Genomic DNA, 21,311 nt, shown 5'->3' with positions numbered 1-21,311 from the left:
TGTAATATGTTGATAGTCCTGTTTTATTTACTTTAATCCTGACAGTCTGGATAGCATTTGTGTTTGGGGGAAGCTGGTTATTGAGAACACTACTGTACCGTTTCATCTCTGGGACATTGCTTGAAATCTAAACCCAAACTATGAGAATGAAAGTCTCTGCTCTAACAATTGTAAGTGTTCAATGTAAAACATGACTCCTTGTGAGTGCTGAACCACATAACTATGCAATTTACCACAAGTGACACTAATTGTTAGGCTCACTTAGAGAAACTATAGGCACAGAAGTAGGCCATCATGCCTGCTCAATCTTACATAGATTTACATAGAATGATACAGAATGGAAACAGGGCATCCAGCCCAACTATTCAAACAAGTGTTTATACTCCACACAAGTCATTGTTATGTCTATGGTAACTCTCTTCAATTCCATTTCCCTGCTGTTGTAAACTCTGTCCCCTGGGCGTGGATGAGTTCTACCCAGCTCTTTTCCTCAGCTCAGGCACCTGCTCAGATGACATTAATGCTACAGGATTGAGAACTTTCTCACAGAAAAGTCATAGTTCTGGTCTTATTCCAAGTCAAATGGAGACTGACTCAGTTGATAGTTTTACACTGGAGTTTTTAATTAACAGAGTCCACAGATAATCACAGAGATGGTAGATTCTACAGAGCCTCTTTGTTACAGAACCTTGAAAGAAAAAGCATAACCATTACAAGTAGAGGTGATGTTACTTCAGCTCTGCAAAGACTGCTATCCTTAGAAAGGTCTAACCTCTTTCAGTTCTCAGAGTAAAACTGACCTAGTCTGCTTTCCCCTTTGCTTTTTTCAATTTCTCTTGTTTTTTCCACATTCCCTTATTTTGAAAACTCTTCTCCATCAAAAAAAAGTGAAAGGCACTATAAAGGCGGGATATCGATAAGCATTCATATTGATTGCTGGAGCTTAGCACTTGGGACCAGAAATATATTTAGTGGAGTTTCAATCAGGGACAACAAGGGTGATTTTTCCGGCCTTCCCCGATCAGGCAGATAGGTGCCTTGTTTATAAGGAAGCTAAAATGCAATTGTTAATTGCTGTGGCTGTGCCATAAAAAACAGTACCACAATTTTCCCTTTTGATGCCTGGATGCTCATCACATCTTTGTGAGATTGGCTAGGATTATTGAGTAGAAGGGAGATGAAATAACAAGTATAATTAAAATGACATGATCACCAAAGTACTCTAGGTTAATGACTGTATCTACTGATGTCAATTCAGCTCTTCTGCATGATCGAGGACAGTAAATCACCCCAGCCAAGCCCACTGAAGAAGTCATCATTCAGGACTCAACAGTTTCAACAAAACAGCAGTAGACAACATAAATTAAATAGGTGTGAAAGCTAAATTTATTTGATAGCCAATTTGTGATTTTTAAAGGTAGGGTCTGAAAATCAAAGAATTTCATTTAAAGGATCTTATATTTGCATTCACTATGCATGCACCTGTATTCAATATAATTTTAAAACACATTTACCATAAAGGTACCTTAGTGCATCCAGTTATTATGAGCACGATCCCTCACATATGTATGCTCCGCGTTCTTGTGCACTTACAAAGTATTATTTGGATAAGTGCACTTAGAACTTTAATTAGAATGTCTATCAGATTGTCACCATCCTTCTGTGTCTGCACTGTGTGCTCAATCATTACTGTGACATCTTCACATTTGTGCATATCACTCTGTGATCCCCATTTACTTGTAGGCAAATTGCCTCTTTCTTTGTTAGAAGATGAAGGGCCAAGCCCAATGTGCAGGATACCGGCAAGAAAGAAAATAAAAGACATGATAAATGAAGGCTAGGTCATAATAATAGTAATGCTTGCATTTGATGTAATAATAATAATAATAATAATAATCCTTGCATTTGATATAGCGCTTTATCACATCTTCAAGACATCCCAAAGTGCTTCACAGAATATACTGTAAAGTGAATTGACTGTTTTGTGGATCAAACACAGCAGCCAATTGTGCACAGCAGTGTCCCACAAACAGTCCTAGATTGAGTGACCCAATTTTTTTTAGAAGTCTTTATTTTTACGATCCATGCAGTAAACCCCTTGCGTTCAGCACCAGGCAACATTCTACATTGCAGAAAGTGAATATGGCAAGAACAGATAACTTGGGTTGACTCCATTGTATAGTCCATTGCAGTATCTCATCATTTCTAATATTAACTGCTGTCACTCTTCAATCTTCATTTAAGAATAAATTGTTTAGTTAAGGAGGCAACGTCATGAGGATGTGAAGAAAAACTGAAAGCTAGAAATCTGAAATACTGGACATACAGGAGAAAAATTGTTTAGCTTTGGAGTAACAATTTAACAAGCTAGGACTCTTGCAAGACGACATCTTAGAGGAGATGTATAACATTTTAAATGGGATTTGAAAAAGTGAGTCCAGAATATTACTTCAATATTACACTCGGATGCAACAAGACAGAAGAAGAGAACATAAGTTTAGAGGTGCAAACGGCAATTTCAGGACAGACATCAGGAATGTTTTCTTTAATCAGAGAGTAATTAACTACTGGAACAGTTTGCTGAGAGGGGTGGTTGAGTCTGGGATACTGGACCTCATTTGAAAAAAACACCTCGTTAATGTAATGGGAGGATTAGTATTCTGGAAGGAAGGGATCATAGAATATTTTATTAGAGCACAGAAGGAGGCCATTCGGCCTATCGTGCCTGTGCCTGCTCTTTGGAAGAGCAAATGGGCCAATGTTGGGATTTAAGATCTGACCCTTCAACACCAAAACTTGCTTTCAAACGCTAATTGACTGGCCAGTAGTATTATCCAGTAGCATTATTGTTCAACCACACGAGGGAGCAAGATTACACAAGAAATAAACAGATGCCATCAACAACTGAATACAACGTGGATTTCTTTTCAAACAGCACATAAATTATAAGTAGCAGCATTTTAGGCAGTGCATTCTTTTCATATCATTCATGAACGAGCATATTAAAAACACAATTAGATATACTTATTTTGGCAAATAAAAGGATTATTATATCCAGAGAGTGGGAGACAAGGGCGGAAAGCAGAGGAAAAGAATGCCTTACCACAAAGACATTGCTTGGCATGATTCCAAGGCATAGCATTCATTCTCACCATTAGACATCAAGAACTTCAGTTACATAGCATCTTTCATGTAGAAAATGTCCTGGATGTGTTTAACAAATAAAATGATGGGCACATTTAAGACACTTAAAGATGTTTACTAAACACCGGAGACACTTAAAGATGTTCACTAAAAGGCGTGATTGAAGGGATATGTTTTAAGAGACAGAGAAAGTGGCCACAAGGCAAAGCATTTTGAAGAAAGTGGAAGATCAAGAGAACCAATTTGTAAACTGAAGATTCAGGGTTTAACAATGGAGTTCAAACAAAGCTGTAAACTTTGAAATGGTCAGTGCTGGGGCTTCTGTGATTAGATTTATTAATTTAAAAGGTAAAAGGATGTAACTCTGCCATGTGAAAATAGCTGTATGGGGAAAACAGGATAATCAGACAAGCACCATTCATGGATATTTAGCATCAGAGTTGAGGAGCGCAAATCATCAGAAAAACAAATTAGTGAGTCTTTCAGTGGCAATTTGGTGGAATTTGGTCACCTTGTATTTGTCTGTAAGACTTTGCTGTGTGTAAATGGCTGCAGTATTCCTAAACACAATCTATTTTTGCTTAAAATCCAGCGATAAAATGTGTTTTAAGATACCTTCTATTCCTGGTGAACCCCAAACCTGTCTGAAAATGTTGCAGCCTTACAGGTGCTTTACATTGATTTGGTTAAATTATTTTTCTATACAGTGACCCTTGGAAACCGGAGTCTCACATTCAAAACCTCAATAGCTGCCGTTGATAAACCAATGCCATCTTTGTTGGCCTTGCCTGGTCAAACTGCTGCTGTTTTTAGGCCAGCTGCACAGATATGCAGAGCACTCTCTTGCAATATTTTCAGACAGGTTTGGGTGCTAACATTATTCAGGTATTCAGAATAACATAAGTATACAAATCTGTGGGACTGGAGTCTGACAAGTAATAGTAGTCTCACCTCTGGGTCAAAGATTTGTGGGTTCAAGTTCCACGAGGCTAGACTGGCATTCCAGTCCATTGCTGGTGGACCAATACAGTGTTAGAGGGCAGTCTGTCAAATGAGATACTAAATCAAGGTCCTATCTTACTAATCAGGTGGACATTAAACAATCCGTGAAATTAATTGAAACAAGAAGGAAGCTTCTCCTGGTTGTCCTGGCCAATAATCCTCCAGATAAATTGGTCACTCACTTGATGGTAATAATTACAATCAAGTATAGTGATCATCTTTGTAGGCAATCGGGAATTATTTTCACTAACTGCCATGAGGTGAATAATCAATTTATTAGAAGGATCAGAAGGAACAACTTATTGGAATCCTACAAAAAAAGTCCTAATTTTTAATAGTGTAATTGGATCTTTAACGTGAATTGTAACAGATTGTCAGGGCCTCAGCTGAATATCTTGTCCAAAGGTTGGTGCCACCCACAATGTAAACCTCTGAACTTACAACGTCCTGATCCAGAGACTGAAGTATTGCCAAATGAGCAAGGCTACAAACAAATGTGAGACATGCATTAACACTATGCTAAAAGAATACACTGTTAATATAACAGAGATTAAGGTTAATAATTCGGCCTCTTAACTATAGGTCCTTTATCAGCGTTTCATAAACATGGAGATAAATGGGGCAAAGAGAAATCCACAACGTTTAGTCCCATCGTCTGAGGAAGAGCCTTCTTATAATCATTACAAGCCTCAGACTTTAGACTCTTGCCAACCTCCTCCTAAAAAAACACTTTCCAGTATTAAATCATCAAGGTACATCCTTCTAGGAAGAGCGAGAGTATGCCTTCCATTACAAACCATGGGAAATTTCCATTCATATATGGAACTCTCAATAGTTTCATTTGGATACAAAAGCACAGCAAAGAATTTCCACTTGTGTCAAATATCCAGCTGACCAAAAAATATATACATTTTAAAAACATATGGGTCAGATTCAGCCTAAAAAGTTCACATTTTGAATAATTCTTGGTTTGACTCAACTTTTGCTGTATAGCCATCACACCAGGGCCAAACCGATGTTATAGCTCAATTGTGGCTGCCCTCATTCACACGTTCATCACATCTAGGCTTGACTACGCCAACTCCCTGCTTGTCGGCCTTTCCAACTCTTCACTCCACAAGCTGCAGTTCATCCAGAACTCTGTAGCTCGCATCCTCTCCCGCACCAGGCTCCGTGACCCCATCAACCCCACCTGGCTCCATTAGCTTCCCATCCCCCAGAGGATAGAGTTCAAAATCCTCGTCCTCACCTTCAAGGCCCTCTGACAAACTCCACATCCCCCGCCAGACCATCGGCAGTCGGGCCTACAGCCTTTCTGCTCCCACCCTCTGGAACTCCATCCCACATTCTTCTCCTTGCTTCCTCCTTGCCTTCTTCAAGGCATGTCTCAAAACCCTCTTCTTTGACCGTTCGGATCAAAACCCTGAATATTCAACACCTTGGGACGTCCTCCCAACGTGAAATACAAATGTAATTTAGTATTGTGTGGTCCAATATGTAATTTGAAATGCAGGTCACATAAAAATATTTGCATCCTGTGAAAACTGGTGCAGTCACTGCAACCTTTGCAACACACCATAGGACACAGGCTGGTATCTTATAATTCCCAAATAGCAACTGTAAATTTGACTGGGTTCTCAGATGCAAATATTTGTTGGTTATGTTGTTTTCGTTTCCTCAGTTTTCCATCTGCCCTGATGTGGCTAGTACCCAGATAAATGTGTAACTGTGTTATTAGGCAGGAACTCTCACAGGTGTGAACTTGATGGTCCTTTAGATTTTTTTTTCGCTCCTCCCTGGCTATACGTTCATGTACGTAAATGAAGGTTCAGCATTTCCCCACAGGCAAGGGAGGATCAAGAAAAGAAAAAAAACCCAACAGCACTAATATGCCTTTCTTATCAGCCCACATCCCTGGCCAGAGAATAATGTTCATTACAGAAAGGGGAGTTTCTTTACATTTCTAAACTATTTAAAATTAGAAACCCTCGTGAACCCCTTTAAAAGACCTTGCAATTATACAGCGTCTTTCACATAATGACTCAGAGCGTTTCACAGTGGTGGGGGTCATACACTAAGCAGGGGATAAGGGCAGGATGCCCATAGGAAGATCAGTGAAGCAGTTTTTAAGGCAGGATTTAAAGACTGATGCGGTGGGGGTGGGAGAGACACAAGGGTAGAGGGAGGGGGTCCAGAGGGTAGAGGCACAGTGACTAAAGATGTTGTCGTGGGCAAGGATGCAGATGTCAGAGCTTTAGATTAGCTGGATCTTGCGGATGGTGGATCTGGGGAGATCGGCAAGGAGTGCATTCAAGAATATAAGGTAACAAAAGTGTGAATGATGGTTTCAGTGGCATGTGGTGTAATATGTGCAGCTTTATCCTGTTGAAATCTTTAACCAATAACCTCTGGATTTTTGCTTTTAAAGAAAATATAAATCACGAGCATTGGCAAAACTAATGACATTAAAAGCATGCACATAGAAATTCACAATTTGTTTTAAAAGAATTACAGTATATTAGCTAAGCATCTTCAAGCCTCAAAGAAACATTACCACAAAAATAAAATATTCTGAGCAGAACACTGGTTTGTTTATACAGCTTACACTTGATCATCTTCAAATGGAGTGCGTCACTCACAAAGGTAAAAGCCAGATGAAGCATCATCATGGCTTTCAAGTGAGTATCAATCGTTCATAATCACAACAAACACAGCAGAGTAGCAATTACGCCTACAATTTTTTTTCCCTGAAAGAGAAGAGGGACGAGTAAAAAAAAATCATTATTGTAAAAGTTGATTTTTATTTGTGTTTTACATTGTTGCATGTTCCAAACTCCATTTTTTTTAGGCACTCAGCAGCCTATCAATTAAAAATCATAAAACATGCAATTTATGACAAAAAGCAATAAATAGACAATATTCTAGAAACAGCTAGGAAAAAATAATAGAAGCAGGAACTTAAGTCATAATTCATTTTCATTCTACATATTCTACACAACAGTTTTGGTAGTTTTTTTTAAAATCGTGACTGCGTAACATGCGAGCCGAAAAAATGCACGGAACTTGTCACCATGCGTTTAGTGGACTCCCAAATTAAACGTAATAAATATGGTATTTGACAAAAGTCGCACACAAATCCAGTTTTTCCTCCAAGTACCGAAAGAGCTTAAAATCACAATATGCATCGTTATCAATGAGCATAAATAAAAGCGATCGTTGACGTATCGTTGCACAGCTAACAGACAAGCAACGCTTCGTCGTCACTGGCTTCGTTCTTTACTGCAGCCTCTCGGCACACGTCGGGTATCTGGGCTGTATGTACCATTCCACAGTGCTCGCAAGGCCCGTCTCTGCTATTAGAACGTTCTCTGTGAGTTGCTGAACTGTGGTGCTGCCGGGTTCCCTGCAACCTGTCAGGGGCGAGCTCAGTGATTGGTCTGCCACCGTCCCTCATATCTACCTCTGATGCTCCATCAGAAACAGGGATCAATAATTCAACATCATCATCCTCTGCTTGCCCGTGGACACCGGTATCCAGCTGCCGCAGGGGGCTCTGGTTCTGACTTGCAGAACTGGATCGCACAATAGAAAAACGCACCCGCCGCAGACTCCGAGTCACAAGGCTCAGGGCACTGCTCAGCTGCTGTCTCGCTGGACTGATGCTGGGCTGCTCTGAGCTTCCCAATTGGGTGAGGACACTACCAACAGTGTTATTAGTATGGTGGCCTGAGGAGCTACCATTTGCTCCGAGAACAGCCTCGACTGCAGAAGTCGGTGCAGCTTTTTGAGGCAGAGGAGCTACAACTCCACCAACAGCTCCTGGCACGTCTCTCCGCTCACTATCTGTATCATCGGCCTCGAGGGTCAGGAGGCCTCTGTGCAAGCTGCTTCTTTCAGGTTCCCTGGTTGCTGTCTGTTCTCCAGACACACCATCTCCATCTGTTGACACAAGTGCTAAGGACGCTGAATTCCTGGATCTTGCAAACCGAAAAACACGGCTCCAAAGGTTATTGGGTCGTCTGTTGGATGTGGAAGACCGGACAGGGGCAAGTCCAAGTTGCGACCGGACTGCCAAACGGAGGTTTTCCAATACAGATGCCTAAAATACAATTGAATAACGTTAGATTCAGAGGAGAACTTTATAGCAGACTTAATCATAAGATTCTACAGAGGAGACTTGTGATGGCTCTCTAAAATACATTCAGTCCCACTCCCCTGCCCTTTTCTTATATCCGTTTCAAATTTTCTTTTTCAAAGCCATTAGAAATTCTGCTTTAACCACCACTTTTGGTGGATAATTAATGCCACATGCAAAAATATATATAAAATTTAAAATTCCATATACAATTTTGAGCATAACGTACCCTAAATAGTTAACAGTCAACAAAACCAGACGTGGTTACTTAACTTGGACAAAATAGGTTTCACAAGCTCTACTTTGAAATTCTGCAACATTTATCTATCGAGCTTGCTTTAAGCAAATATAAAGTATAGATCTGAATTTATCAAATTCCATATTGAAAAAAAAGAATTTAATTAATGGAACTTTGGCTTCAATTTAGCAGCACATTTTTCACATCAAATGTGCCACAAACAGACTCTCCCAATCAATTCTCAGTGGCAATATTAGAGAAATCAGGACCATGTTATTGATTTACTGATCATGGTTTTTAATTGATTGTCAAAAAGCCAGTATCCTGCTGATAGGCAGTTAAAGGCCAAGATTCACAAGTCCACATTCACAGAAGTTGCAATAAGCATCGCAACTAAAGTCCACCTTCATCACATTTAATGCAATGAATGCTGAATGCACCCATTCTGAACATAGTCAGCTTCGTTCCAGGAAAGGTATCGGAATCTAAAATCACTAACATCTGTCTTCATTGCTAGAAATAATGAGGTGGTAGTGATTTTGTACAAGCTGCTCACATTTTCTCAAGATTCACAGATGATTTTGAGCTGTACAAAAGCAACATATGTACTTTATGCCTTGAATTGCAGAGCATATTACCAAATGTAGAGGTGAAAGTCCAGTGGAACTTTGTGTATAGGAAAGCCATTCAACCAATAAGCTTGTTTCTTCCAGGGGCTATGCATAATTATTACATCAAGGGCAAACACATCATTTGATCTGCCATTACAAGGTTTTACATTTTTTTGACTTAAACCACCAAAGGTCAATAAACATTCCCAAAAATGTATTGATTCCCCTTGTTCAGCCCTGGCTGTCTGTCTTCCAGCAGTCCCAGTAGCACAGATCTCCATGCTCACTGAGTACAGTGGAGAGCCCATTATCTGCACAAATTAGAAACAGCTCCATGGTGGATATGGAAAAAATACGGTTAACAGGTCATCACACAAAATACATATTAATCTTTAATTTCAACAGAGATTTGTATATTTTATACTTCTTTCCTCTTGTACATTCATTGAGAGTTTAATAGCATACTTACAAACAAAGAGTTATCTCTACCTTTCAGTACCCAGCATAAAAAAAACCTTCATCATGCTCCTTCTCAATATTTGTTCCAATAAAAATCAATTATCTCTCAAGTTAAATAAATTTAGACTTTGAAGAGCTGGAATTACCCTGGGTACTTTAAAATTGTTTCCAATGCTTTTATGTACTTCTGGAGTTAGGGTGACCAAAATAGCAAGATATCCCAGAAAAGGCCTTACAGTGATCCATACAAGGTCAGCAATTATTGACATTGTCTGATTAACTGAAGCCTTTCAAAACAACCCAGGACCCCACCCAAACAAGTCTCTACTAAAATAAATTGGTGTTCACCGCTATAAGAGAAACTTGTGATTGCAGCATACAAAGGATAAAGGGCAAAGGGCCAGGAATTCCACCATAAAAGAGTACAACAGGAAAAATTGCTGTATGCATTCAAAGTCAGGCAGTGAGCACACTTAGAAGTTCAGATTTCCACCAGAACAAGCAGTTTCCCTTTTCAATAAACATATATTTAAAAAGGGATTTGGGATTACTGGGGCCTGATCTTCACAGTCTGAACCAGTCACAGAAAACATTTTTTTTAATAAACTGGATGGCTGAACTCTCCACACTGGGCACAAACCCATGCCGTATGTTTAAACAGCTGCGCTCCAGACTTTAGTAACCCATAGGTTGATAAATTAAATTTATACTTGCAAGATATACTATGAACATAAATATTATGAAACTCTATAGCAATTTCAAACAAAATTAAAATTATCTACAATTAACAAGGGGATAAAAGCAAAGCTGAGATTGTTGAGAGCTCCTAGACCATCACTATAATAAAATAATCCTTGCATTTGATATAGTGCTTTTCACGTCTTCGAGATGTCTCAAAACGCTTCAGAGAATATACTGTAAAGTGAATTGACTGTATATTTGTGAGCGAAGTTCAGCAGCCAATTGCGCATAGCAATGTCCCACAAACAGTCGTGGATTGAAGTAACCAATTTATTATTGTTTTTTCTTTCTTGAGGTATTATTATCAGGCGTGTGGAATAAGGAAAATGGCCCAAGATTTTGCCCTGCCAGGAATCGAACTACAATCTTTTCAAGGTGTTGACAGTCATGTGGATAGTTTCAGAACTGGCTTCTACATATGTCCTTCGTAACTTGCTTGTCAGGTTGAATATCACTCTGAAATTCACTTTGAAGCTTTTCTGACCTCTCTCAATTATTGCCCTATTTGCTGCATTTAACTTTGCACAGATCTTAGATCACAAAATTTAAATTTGCACCATACATATTGTTCAATTCAACTTCATATGCGGTTTGCTTGCAGTTTTCATGAACAGATTTTATTTTCTCACTTTTAAATCAATTTTCTCCTTTTATTTAAGTGTCCTCGGTTCTAACAGAGCGACCCGTTAGGTCAGACAAGCATCATATTTTCAGACGTCTGCAAATGCTGTTTGTTCTCAAGGAGGTGTTAGGGTGATGAGAAGAACTATTTTTCACATTTATTCTTTGAGGATTTTTTGGGGTCAGCTGGGTATTTGCCACTTGCAGAAACCCATCACTAACCTGAAAGCTCCATGTATGTACATGCACATGGAAATTCCCATGTCTGGAATGGAATGTGCAATCTCTCCCCAAAGAGATGCACCCTGCTTACCTAATTTCTGAGAATGACAGCGCTGGGGTATTGCTGGAGGTTAACCTGCTAAAACCACAAACCTTGCACTCTGGAATATGCCTTACTTCCACCATGAATGATATCATGAGTCCACACTAAATCTGAACCCCTTCGTGGCATATCTGTACTGCCAATACTTTAACATGTTGTACCAAATTTCTAAGTCTTATTTCTTAGTTTCTGCTAGGAACACACTCATCCTGGGGTGGAAGCTTAATAGATCACTGTTTGACCCTTAAAGATTAAGTGCACGTTTGATTTGAGATTCTTAAGAATTGATTTTCTTCGGTTTACTAATTGTACACTCTCGTTAACACCTGAAAACAAGGGCAACACCTTGCAGCACAAAATACTTCTGAGCAAACAGAAATGCAAATATCTCTCAAACAAACAAGATTACAGGCACATCAGCCAATTCAAATTCTGTCTGAACACACAGCTCAGTGATCACAGTTCGATACACAAGCAAATAGATTTACTAAAGAGTTTCCAGGCAAATCTAAGATTCACTTTCACCAATGAGATCATGCAGATGCCAGGGTCTACAGCTTTGTTTTTTTATATAGATATATGAAGACACACGATTGTAAGTTGCAAAATTTGTCTGCAAGCCTTGGTGTACAATCCATCACTATTTACCTGGTTTGACGAACAAACAGGAAAATCCTCCACTGGGGGTATCAAGCCTTGTGCGATCAACTGGCCATAGGATGGAGGAGCTTCTCTTCGCAACAACTCAGCTTCAACTCTTGACAAGTGGGTTTCGAAGGATCTTAGAAGAGAAAGAAAACAATTAGATTTTTTGCTTCCTCACCCTCCAACACTGGCACAGATGCTTTTGTTATCGTTCACATTTTAACTTTTGACAAGCAATTGGATGCAATATCACTGTATTAGTTTACAATTATTTCACCGAAAAATGAATCAAGCCCTGCTACAATGGCAATTCTCAGAATAACAGCCTCTTCAGCTCCTGATAAGTCTAGTCATCACTTAAACACCATCACCAGTGATATAAAGTTTCCCATGTCTGTAGGAATAATATACTTCCAGAGATTCTCTTTTTTACTGGGCCAATAAGAGTACATTTAGAATGCTTTCCAAATTGCACATTGCCATTCTCTCCTCTTCACAAATATCTGGTGAAACACCCAAATTCGTATGTGGAATAGAACAACCAGAAGTAACCAAAGCTACATGAATATTCGCAGGCCAGGAGTCCACCATTAGTAATAAGACTGAAATAGCCTGCTTACTAGACTCATCCAAGGAGCCAGCTTTCCTATTGTTAAACCTCACAACTGCAATTTAGTTTTGCTGTGGTTCAGTCACTGCATCAGCAACTCAAGATTATTGGATTACCCACCCAATAAATCCCATAATTATCTTTGATCAACGCTGCACCTCAATGAACAACTCTTTCACAATACATGCATCCTTCTATTGTGATATTTCAGCTGAATAACTAATTAGGTGGTGACTGAGTTTCTAATAGTACACTCCAAGTATGTAAACTATCTTCCCTGACTTTCCTTAAAGGCTCCTTCGTGTTAGGTGAAAGACCATCCCTCATGCTGCGGTTGAAGTACCAGAAAGTCTGATGCACATGGCCAGCAGATATTTACAGATTATTCAACCCCACCCCAACCTCATTACAGCAAAAGAAAAATGAGGCTGCAGTCCAGAAATCGCCATATTTTAGGAATGTGAATATAAATTTAGAGAGAATTCTTAGGGAATGGAATTCAGTTGCGCTGAAAATGCTGAGTTGTTTTTCCTCCACGACACACTCATGTTAATTTTACTAATTTAAGTCACCTGCAAAATAGTTTCTATTATTTTTAAAATCACACGGACCCCAAGATGAGTGATCTTCGAGTAAATATTGGACTATTACATTCAACAACAAATAATATTTACACCTCTAATATTTAATGTTTTGGAATCATTCATAATTGATAAATCCTTTCAACCTTAAGACAACGTTTAGAAAAAAATGGCCTTGTCTAGTGTGTGTTATTTTCTTTCCATTTCCTTTGAGGTTTAAATGCTATTTGCAACATTCCCAATCTATTTCTGCAGATCAATGCAATTCTGACGTCAAGTGCATTAGGAGACCAGCTTGTTGTTATCTGTTCACTCTCACCACTTGTGAGGAACAACAACAACATTTCATTTATAGAGCGCCTTTCACGTCGGGAGGACGTCCCAAGGCGCTGGACAGTTGGGTCGGGACCCGAGCAGGGGGGTAATGGTCAGGGTGAGGGGAGGGAAGGGAGGGAGCGAGGAGGGGGTAGAGAGTCGAGAGGGGAGCTGAAGGCACGGTCGAAGAGAAGTACTGTACTTAGTTTTCACTCTACACTTTCTTATGGTAGGGATTAGGAACTCAGCATGTGAGAAATTGTGGATATTAACCAAATTAAGAAACAGGATATGTATTCAAAATAAAGGTACAAATTCTAGAATTTAACAATTTCTGATTTTAACAATGGTATTCGAGTATTTTGTTTGCAAAGATTTAAACTTTAGCCATGACTTCAAAGGAATAAAAGGAAAATGCTCAGAGGAAGTACTTCCAGTTATCAGCATACAAGGTCTGTTCTCATGAAAAGACAGTTTGCTGGTCAATTTGGAACAGCTGTCAGTAGAGGATTATTGTTCACTGGCAGCAGTTTAAAATGTAAGAGATCTCACCACCAAGTTACTGGACATGAATATTGCTTCCCTTTACAATAACTTCTCATTTTTAAATCGACTTACCCAAGGCATTAATTGTAATGCTATTAAAAAAATAAAATTACATATTCTCCAGAAAGATTATGTGATTACTCTGGCTGGCTGGGATTTCCCTACAATGATGCTGCTTGGCAGTCAAGAATAGACAGTGGCTGGATCCGAATTCAGTCGGGTGACAGATCAGTGGCATTGCTTAATGAGTCAGAAGCAGAGCTGTGTCAAACCAGAGTATGATGGAAAAAGAAATTTACTTTCCAAAAAAGCTCAAAGAATAAAAACTTAAGAGACTGCACTCTACTTGCATGAATATCCAAATTGATTGGAGATTGTGAGGCTTATTGCTTAAACATTGTTCATAGAAAGTAATTAATTTTTTTTTGGTACTGGAAGGAAAGTGGGTGTCCAACTCAAATTTAAATTAGTCTTAAATCACACCAAAAAAATCAGGGAGAGCCCCTCGGTGGAACATAAAATGCTCAGGAATAAAAAGATCAAACAGCAAGAAAAAGGAGGAAAGAAGAAACTAGAGCAAAGGTGTGTGTTCCAGGAGGGAGAATCAAACTGGAAATAGAGGGACAAACCCCCACTATATTAACTCATCCTCTAAATCTCCACGTACCATGTGGTCCAAGATGCAGGATATAAATGCAAGCTGTTATTTTTGTAGATAAACTTCAGTCCCTCAGGCGAATTATATACAAAAGACCAGAAGAGGAACCAAATGTACGAAAACAGAAGGGTGATTAACCAAAGGGAGTGAATTCTCTTTTCAGATTGAGGAAACCTTAGGGATCTCCACGGGAAGTTCCAGTAACAATGCAAAGGGTTGGACTCCACTAAGAGGCTTGACTTCTCCAAGTTTCCTGGCCCAGAAAGTTGGCCGTACAATTAGAAACTATTAGAGAAGTTACTACCTCACCGTTACAAAGCTTGTAAGATTTTAAAAATGTTTTTGTGAGATTACATTTGAAATGCATTACATCAGGGTCTCCGACTGGTCGATCACCACTGACTTTTTGGAACGTCAAGAAGCCAAACACCCACAGGAGTCCAGGCAAGTCCACACCCAAATCAATACCTTGATTCCAGTAGTTACCGAGCCACGATACCCATGACACCACCGTAAATGAAAAAAAAAGGAATTTGGTTGGCCGACCAAATAGGTTGGCTACCACTGCATTATATCATGTAGGAAATAGAAAACCACTGCATGAGACATCAGTCCGGTCAATCAATACTTGTGTCACAGTTTCCATTATTGCTAGTTGCTGCCAACCAAGATCCAATAAGTACCTGTGCTGCCAGCAGTTACTAATGAGTTGGAGTGTTGGGACACACAAATTACTTATTAATCCAACAAGATTTATTAACTGTTCACCATCTGAAGACATAATTTCCCACTTTCATCATCCTCTAGTCTAAACCAAGTATCATTACTCCCCAAAAAGATACACCTTACACCCTAATCATGTCCCCAAAAGATACAATCCATCCCCCAAAAAGACATCAAGCATTGTTCTGCTTTTTCGATGTATAGGGTGACGTGCTCTTCAGTTTCCTCTTTTTCAAAGAGGAAGTACCAAACCCCAGTCTGAAAACTCCTATTTAGGCAGACAAGAAGATTCCATAAGGGGATCTCCTTCTCCTCACCCCTTCTTTTCCACCCCTCAACAAGCAAGCAGTATTTTCCACCATTTTACTCAAAATTGCTGATAAATACAGTCACTATACTTTACACTATATCCTGTGAAGCACTTTGACACGTCCTCCCAATGTGAAAGACACTGTATCAAATGCAAGCAATATATATAAACAAATAATTTCAGCTTGCGAGTATCATTTATTAGAATCAATAATCCGACAACAACTGAAAGTCAGTGACTGTCCTTATGCTTTGGAACTCATTCCTTGTAATGTATCTGAACATTCAAACCAACCCACAAACTCTAGCAAGCACTTACCTGCGCTCAAACATTCGCAGTGAATAGAGTTTGCAGGTACATCCCAGAGCAATGACGAGAAGCAGTCCACAGATTAAACTTCCGATGACTGCTGCAGTTATCACCCGAGTGGGTACAATCACTGGGCAATTTTCCTCATCACTGCCATCCCCACAGTCATCCTGTGCATCGCAGACCCAGCTCTCAAACACACAACGGTTGTTCTTACAGTGGAAATTACCAGGCTGGCAAAAGAAACAATTCTTCTCATCTGAGCCATTGGGACAATGGTTCTGGTAGTTGCAACGGTCAGACAAAGGGTAACATACACCATTACGAGAACAGGGAAACTCGTCCTTCTGGCATAAGCTGCAATTGCGCTCATCTCTTCCATTTGGACAATGCCAATAACCATCACAACGCTGCTGCTCAGTGTAGCAGCCCCAATTGCCGCCACATGGAATCTCCCAGGGCAGGCAAAAGCCTTCAACTTGGTAAGTAGCGTTAAAGCCTCTGGCTGCATTCACTTTGTCTGCATAAAAATGTACCCGCAACTTTCCAGATGAAGCGATCACCGTGATAGGTGGCCGGGAATCAAATGACGTCAGGACGCGGAGCAACTTGCGCGAATTTTCCTCCAGGCCATCGTACACTTTGACATAATCCCCATAGCCTGTGCCATCCAATTTAAAGTCAGTGAAACGCAAAATAACTTTGCGCCGGTCTCCTGTATCTATCAGCCACGTGCAGTTGCTTCCAGGTGGGTAAAAGGCAGGATAATTTGGAGAGTTAAAAGCACCATAAAAGTTTCTCAGCTGCTCCTCACAAGTAGGGACATCGCAATTTATTTCGTCTTCCAAATCCAGGCAATCGATATTCCCATCACATCGCAAAGTCTCGGGTAAGCAGGTGTAAGCCGGAGTGTACCGGGAGAGACACTGGAACTCATTATACGTACAAGGCTGAAAAGGAAAAGCAGTCGGGGGTGTTGACCTCTCACACAGCAATTCATCAGAATTGTCCCCACACTCGTCCATGGTGTTGCATTTCCAGATCTCAGGGACACATTTCCCATTGTTGCAGTGAAACTGGTCCCAGTCACAGCCTGCCTCCACAGATCTTCCTGAAAAGAGCAATTTACACAATAGGTTATGAGTGAAAAGAAGCTCTCCTTGTTTGACTAGCTGGCTCATCAAAGGGAGGCTCGGATGAAGAAGGTCATTTAGACTATTTGATCATATGATTTGACTTTTCCAAGCTTAGAAGCTGTTATATTTGAAAATCAATTTTATCAGTAAAAAGCAGAATTTTTAAAATGGCAATCGTTCTAGCTAATAATTCTTACTCAAATCACCCCCGTATTTAAATATTCCTTTAATCAAAGAAGATGCCTGCCAAGTTGCTGATGGGTAATAACAGATTGTAACTGAGGTTACTTTAATGATACAAGAATGCAAGTACAATGTAATACAGAAACCAACTGTACACTATGTGGGTGGATAAGAAAAGGTCATATAAATTAAAAGCAAATTGAAAGCTACAGCTACGCCTGTGTACATACAGGGCTAACTTAGTTGTAACTCAGTAACAACAGATCACTGAATGCTGACCGTGCCATCACAAGACTATCATCCAAGAGAATAAACACTTCCCAGAACCTCTGACAACAGAGCTTTAGCCTCTACCTTCCCAAATGTTGCCCCAATGAAGGAGGTAGAAAATATGAAATGCAACAACAAAATTACATTTGAATAGCGCCTTTCATGTCGGGAGGACATCCCAAGACCCTGGACAGTCAGAATTTTGGACCCGAGCTGGGGGTCAGGATTGGGGAGGGAGGAGAGCAGGGTGGGGGGAAAGGAGGGTGATCGAAAGCACGGTTGAAGAGGATCTTGAAGGCACGGGAGGGGGCGATGTGAAGGGACTGCGGAATGGAGTTGCAGAGGGTGGGGGCAGATGCAGAAGGACCGTCCACCAACGGTGGGGGGGGGGAGGGGCGAGATGGGGGACGTGAAGCAGGCCGGAGCCCGCTGAGCGGAGGGAGTGGCCAGGATGGTAGGGGGTTAGGAAGTCACAGAGATAGGGTTGAGCAAGACTATGGAGGACTTTGAAGGTGAGGACCAGGATCTTGAACTGTATCCTCTGTGTGATGGGAAGCCAGTGGAGCCGGGGGGCAAGGTTGGGGGTGATAGGGTTGCAGTTCCTGGTACGGGAGAGGACACGGGCTGCAGAGTTCTGGATGATCTGCAGCCTATGGAGGGAGGAGTTGGGGAGGCCGACAAGCAAGGAGTTTACATAGTCAAGCCTCAATGTAACGAACGCGTGTACGAGGGTTTCGGAGACCTGCGTTGTGAGACAGTGTCGGAGCCGGGAGATGTTGCAGAGGTGGGGGAAGGCTGAGCAGGTCAGGTAGAAAGGAGAGTTGAGGGTCAAACATGACACCACGGTTCCGGACTTCTTGATATTCTTGAGAGCAAGAGGATGTAGGCCATCAAAGAATGTATGGATCTTGGCAGTAAGCCACTGCAAGAATAGCTATCCATAGGTAAAACTGCACAAATTATGCAACTGTGACATTAAAATTGGAGCAAGGCATTTTGTGCTGTTCCAGAGAGTGCCTTTTGGTACTGTTACATTTTATTGTTTACTCACTTATTTTCCATATGCTCTGGATTAACAATTAGCAGGCTTTATGGCCAAGTAGTCAGTTTATATTATCCTTTACCTGATATTTCTAAATATGGAAATCGTGCTGTGTAGTAGCCATTTCAGCTATGTCACCATCTATGCAATAAAGTCAATAACTTCTTTTCCTCCCCACCCCAAAATCTGACTAAAGTTGTTAATTTCCTTTGGGCAATCATTGATATGGGTGGAAGGAGTTTGCCTGCACGAGATTCAGTACTCAGTTGACACAGCCTGATTAATTGAGAGCTGCAAGATACCTTGTATGAGCATGCTTGCACGAAAGCCAGCTACCCGCCTGACCTCTGGTTCCAGCCTTGCCAAACCCTTCCCTCCTGTTTGGTTGCTATGGTCAGTCAATCCTGTTCTACTCCCTAATAACCTTGCTAGAGGGCGCCCTGCATTTCAGGTAGTGATTGGCTGCCCCTCGTTTTTTTAGGGACAGCATGTTGATCTGCCAGCAGATGCTGTGATCCATTCAGGCTCACTCCACCGGCCCAACACATCACAGGCTAAGGTGCCAGGACTGCGATAAAGCCATTTCCAGCTAAATACTTCCATATTTCAAGTTGAAGAAGACTGCTGTCGGTTTTCAGATCCCAAGATTTGAGTTATTGCATCAGAAGAACCAGTAAAATATAGACAAACAAGTAATGAGGGTTTGTTGAGTCTATCATTTGTGCAAAAACTATGTCCAAATAGCAACTTTCTTAATAAAGATTTTAAAAATTTCCCACATCTCATTTCACCTATCTTCACTTGTCTTCTCAATGTCTTTTTACTTTAAGCATCATTAGTGGTCCATACCAATTATAAGACACAGAACGTTATATAGTTTGGTTTATCAATTCTTCTGCTAGGTTGCTAGACCCCTGAATGCTATATATGTATCAGAGGGATACTTTGCTGCAGTGGGATATACCTTGAATACAATCTACCACTGTCTAAGTACAGCATAGATAGCTTTTCTTGTCGTAAAAAAACATACACCCATTCAAAAATGATGCGTTTAATCCATCTCAAAAGAGATTGCAGTAAATTAGCTCTGTATCAACCAACTTCTTTAAAATATGATTGTCTTAGTGAAGACAAAGGGATGTAATTTACAGAGTAAAGTTTAGTTGGGACAGAAATACTCAGTGAAATTAGTTTAATTAAGGTTTTGACAGCACAACCACATATTTCTTTGCAATTGAAAGGACAATTCACAAAATATCTCACGTTGTCAAGCAAGTCACACGCACATATACTCTTCAAATTCTATCCATTGCCCCTCTATCCTCCAGTTGATGTCTCACGCTCATGAGTCATTAGCACTGTACTTTTCTGTGCGTGCACTCAATTTTGTGAGCAATAGTTTGGAGCAGGTGGGGCTGAGTGAGATTAGCATTTCTGTGGGTGGGTGGGGGGGTTCAGGGAGCGAAGAAACTCATTAGCATGGGTAAATAATCATCATACTTGTTGAATGTTGGAATAATATTTTACTTTTGAAATCAAAACATTGAAAAAGTTAACATAAACCACAATAGCTAGCGTACATTATAAATCCCTACTCGACAGAATCATTTATGCCCAAAAAGAGCAACAGCGGGGGTAACAAAGCACTAAAGGCACGTCACTGTTGAAAAAAATGGTATCTATACCTGTGATGTAAGAGAGCCGGAAACCTTTCCTAGTATACCGGTCATCTGAATGAAACTTAATCCAGACGTGTTCTTGTGAAGAAATGTATGGTCCTGGAATGGAAGAACCACACACGCGAGTTCCTTCCAGGTTTTTGTATGTTCCTATTGTTAACCAGTCTGCGCTGCACCAAGCAGAACTTTGGACATCAAAATCCTGGAAACTAAGGAAGAAGAGCGGTCAGTCTCATACCTTTCAAATTAAAATCTCAAAATAACACAATGCATGATTCAACAGCAACATTTACTCTTTTTCCCCCTTTTCTCCTTAAACTGCATTTAATTTTGCACTCAATGCAGCCTCGCTTCATCAAAATCCATTGCCAGATCAGGCTGTTCCCATTGTCTCCACTGCTCAAGTTTGCTGTTAGAGAAACTACATACAAACACAACCCTCTTGTATATCTTCTCACCAAATCTCCTTCCTGTTGTCACCCAACTGGCATAATACTACTTGCATTTGATATAACACCTTATCACACTGTTGGGATGTCTCAAAGTGGCTATACAGGATATACCGTAAAGTGGACTGATTGTATTTTGTGGGCGACATCATAAATTCAGCATATTAGACGGTTTTGCTCCCCGGAACGGGTGATATTCACTGACCAGAACTGAACATCCAACTGAGTGCTCAAAGGACATCCCTACAGGAGAGGTTTGAATCTGAGTAACTCTGTCTAAATTCTACTGGAAACATATGCATGCTGCGCAATTGAAAAATAATTGTGCCATAAGCCATAATCTTAAAACAGATGCAGCATTTGAAAACTAATTTGTGTATAGATGATAAGAGGGTATTCCATCAAGGCAACACTGCACTTTAGACTCTCAAACCAGCTCACTAAGATCCTTCCCCATAACTTCATTAAACAAAATACATTTATCTGTGTAATCAGAAAATACCAAACATTTGGGAAGTAGTTTCAGTAGCATTAACATTTTTATATTTTGAATACTAACTTAGATGCACTTTAAGATAA

At 40.3% G+C, this 21,311-nt stretch overlaps 1 protein-coding gene across 1 annotated transcript in view; it reads right to left on the bottom strand.

Annotated features, from left to right (window-relative positions):
- Positions 1-6,927: 6,927 nt before the first annotated feature.
- Positions 6,928-21,311, bottom strand: part of lrp12 (low density lipoprotein receptor-related protein 12) — a 28,603-nt gene continuing 14,219 nt past the window's right edge. Inside the window, exons 6-9 of the mRNA XM_042331659.1 lie at positions 20,290-20,492; positions 15,983-17,084; positions 11,925-12,057; positions 6,928-8,245 (exon numbers count right to left, since the gene is read on the bottom strand). Of these exons, the coding sequence (XP_042187593.1) occupies positions 7,382-8,245; positions 11,925-12,057; positions 15,983-17,084; positions 20,290-20,492 (2,302 nt within the window). The 3' untranslated portion in view covers positions 6,928-7,381. The remainder of the gene's footprint in view (positions 8,246-11,924; positions 12,058-15,982; positions 17,085-20,289; positions 20,493-21,311) is intronic.

The sequence above is a fragment of the Callorhinchus milii genome, unplaced genomic scaffold (assembly GCF_018977255.1).
Source record: "Callorhinchus milii isolate IMCB2004 unplaced genomic scaffold, IMCB_Cmil_1.0 Scaffold2, whole genome shotgun sequence".
Lineage (NCBI taxonomy): Eukaryota > Metazoa > Chordata > Chondrichthyes > Chimaeriformes > Callorhinchidae > Callorhinchus > Callorhinchus milii.
The sequence above is the reverse complement of the archived record's forward strand: the minus strand, read 5'-3'. Positions and strand labels throughout refer to the sequence as shown.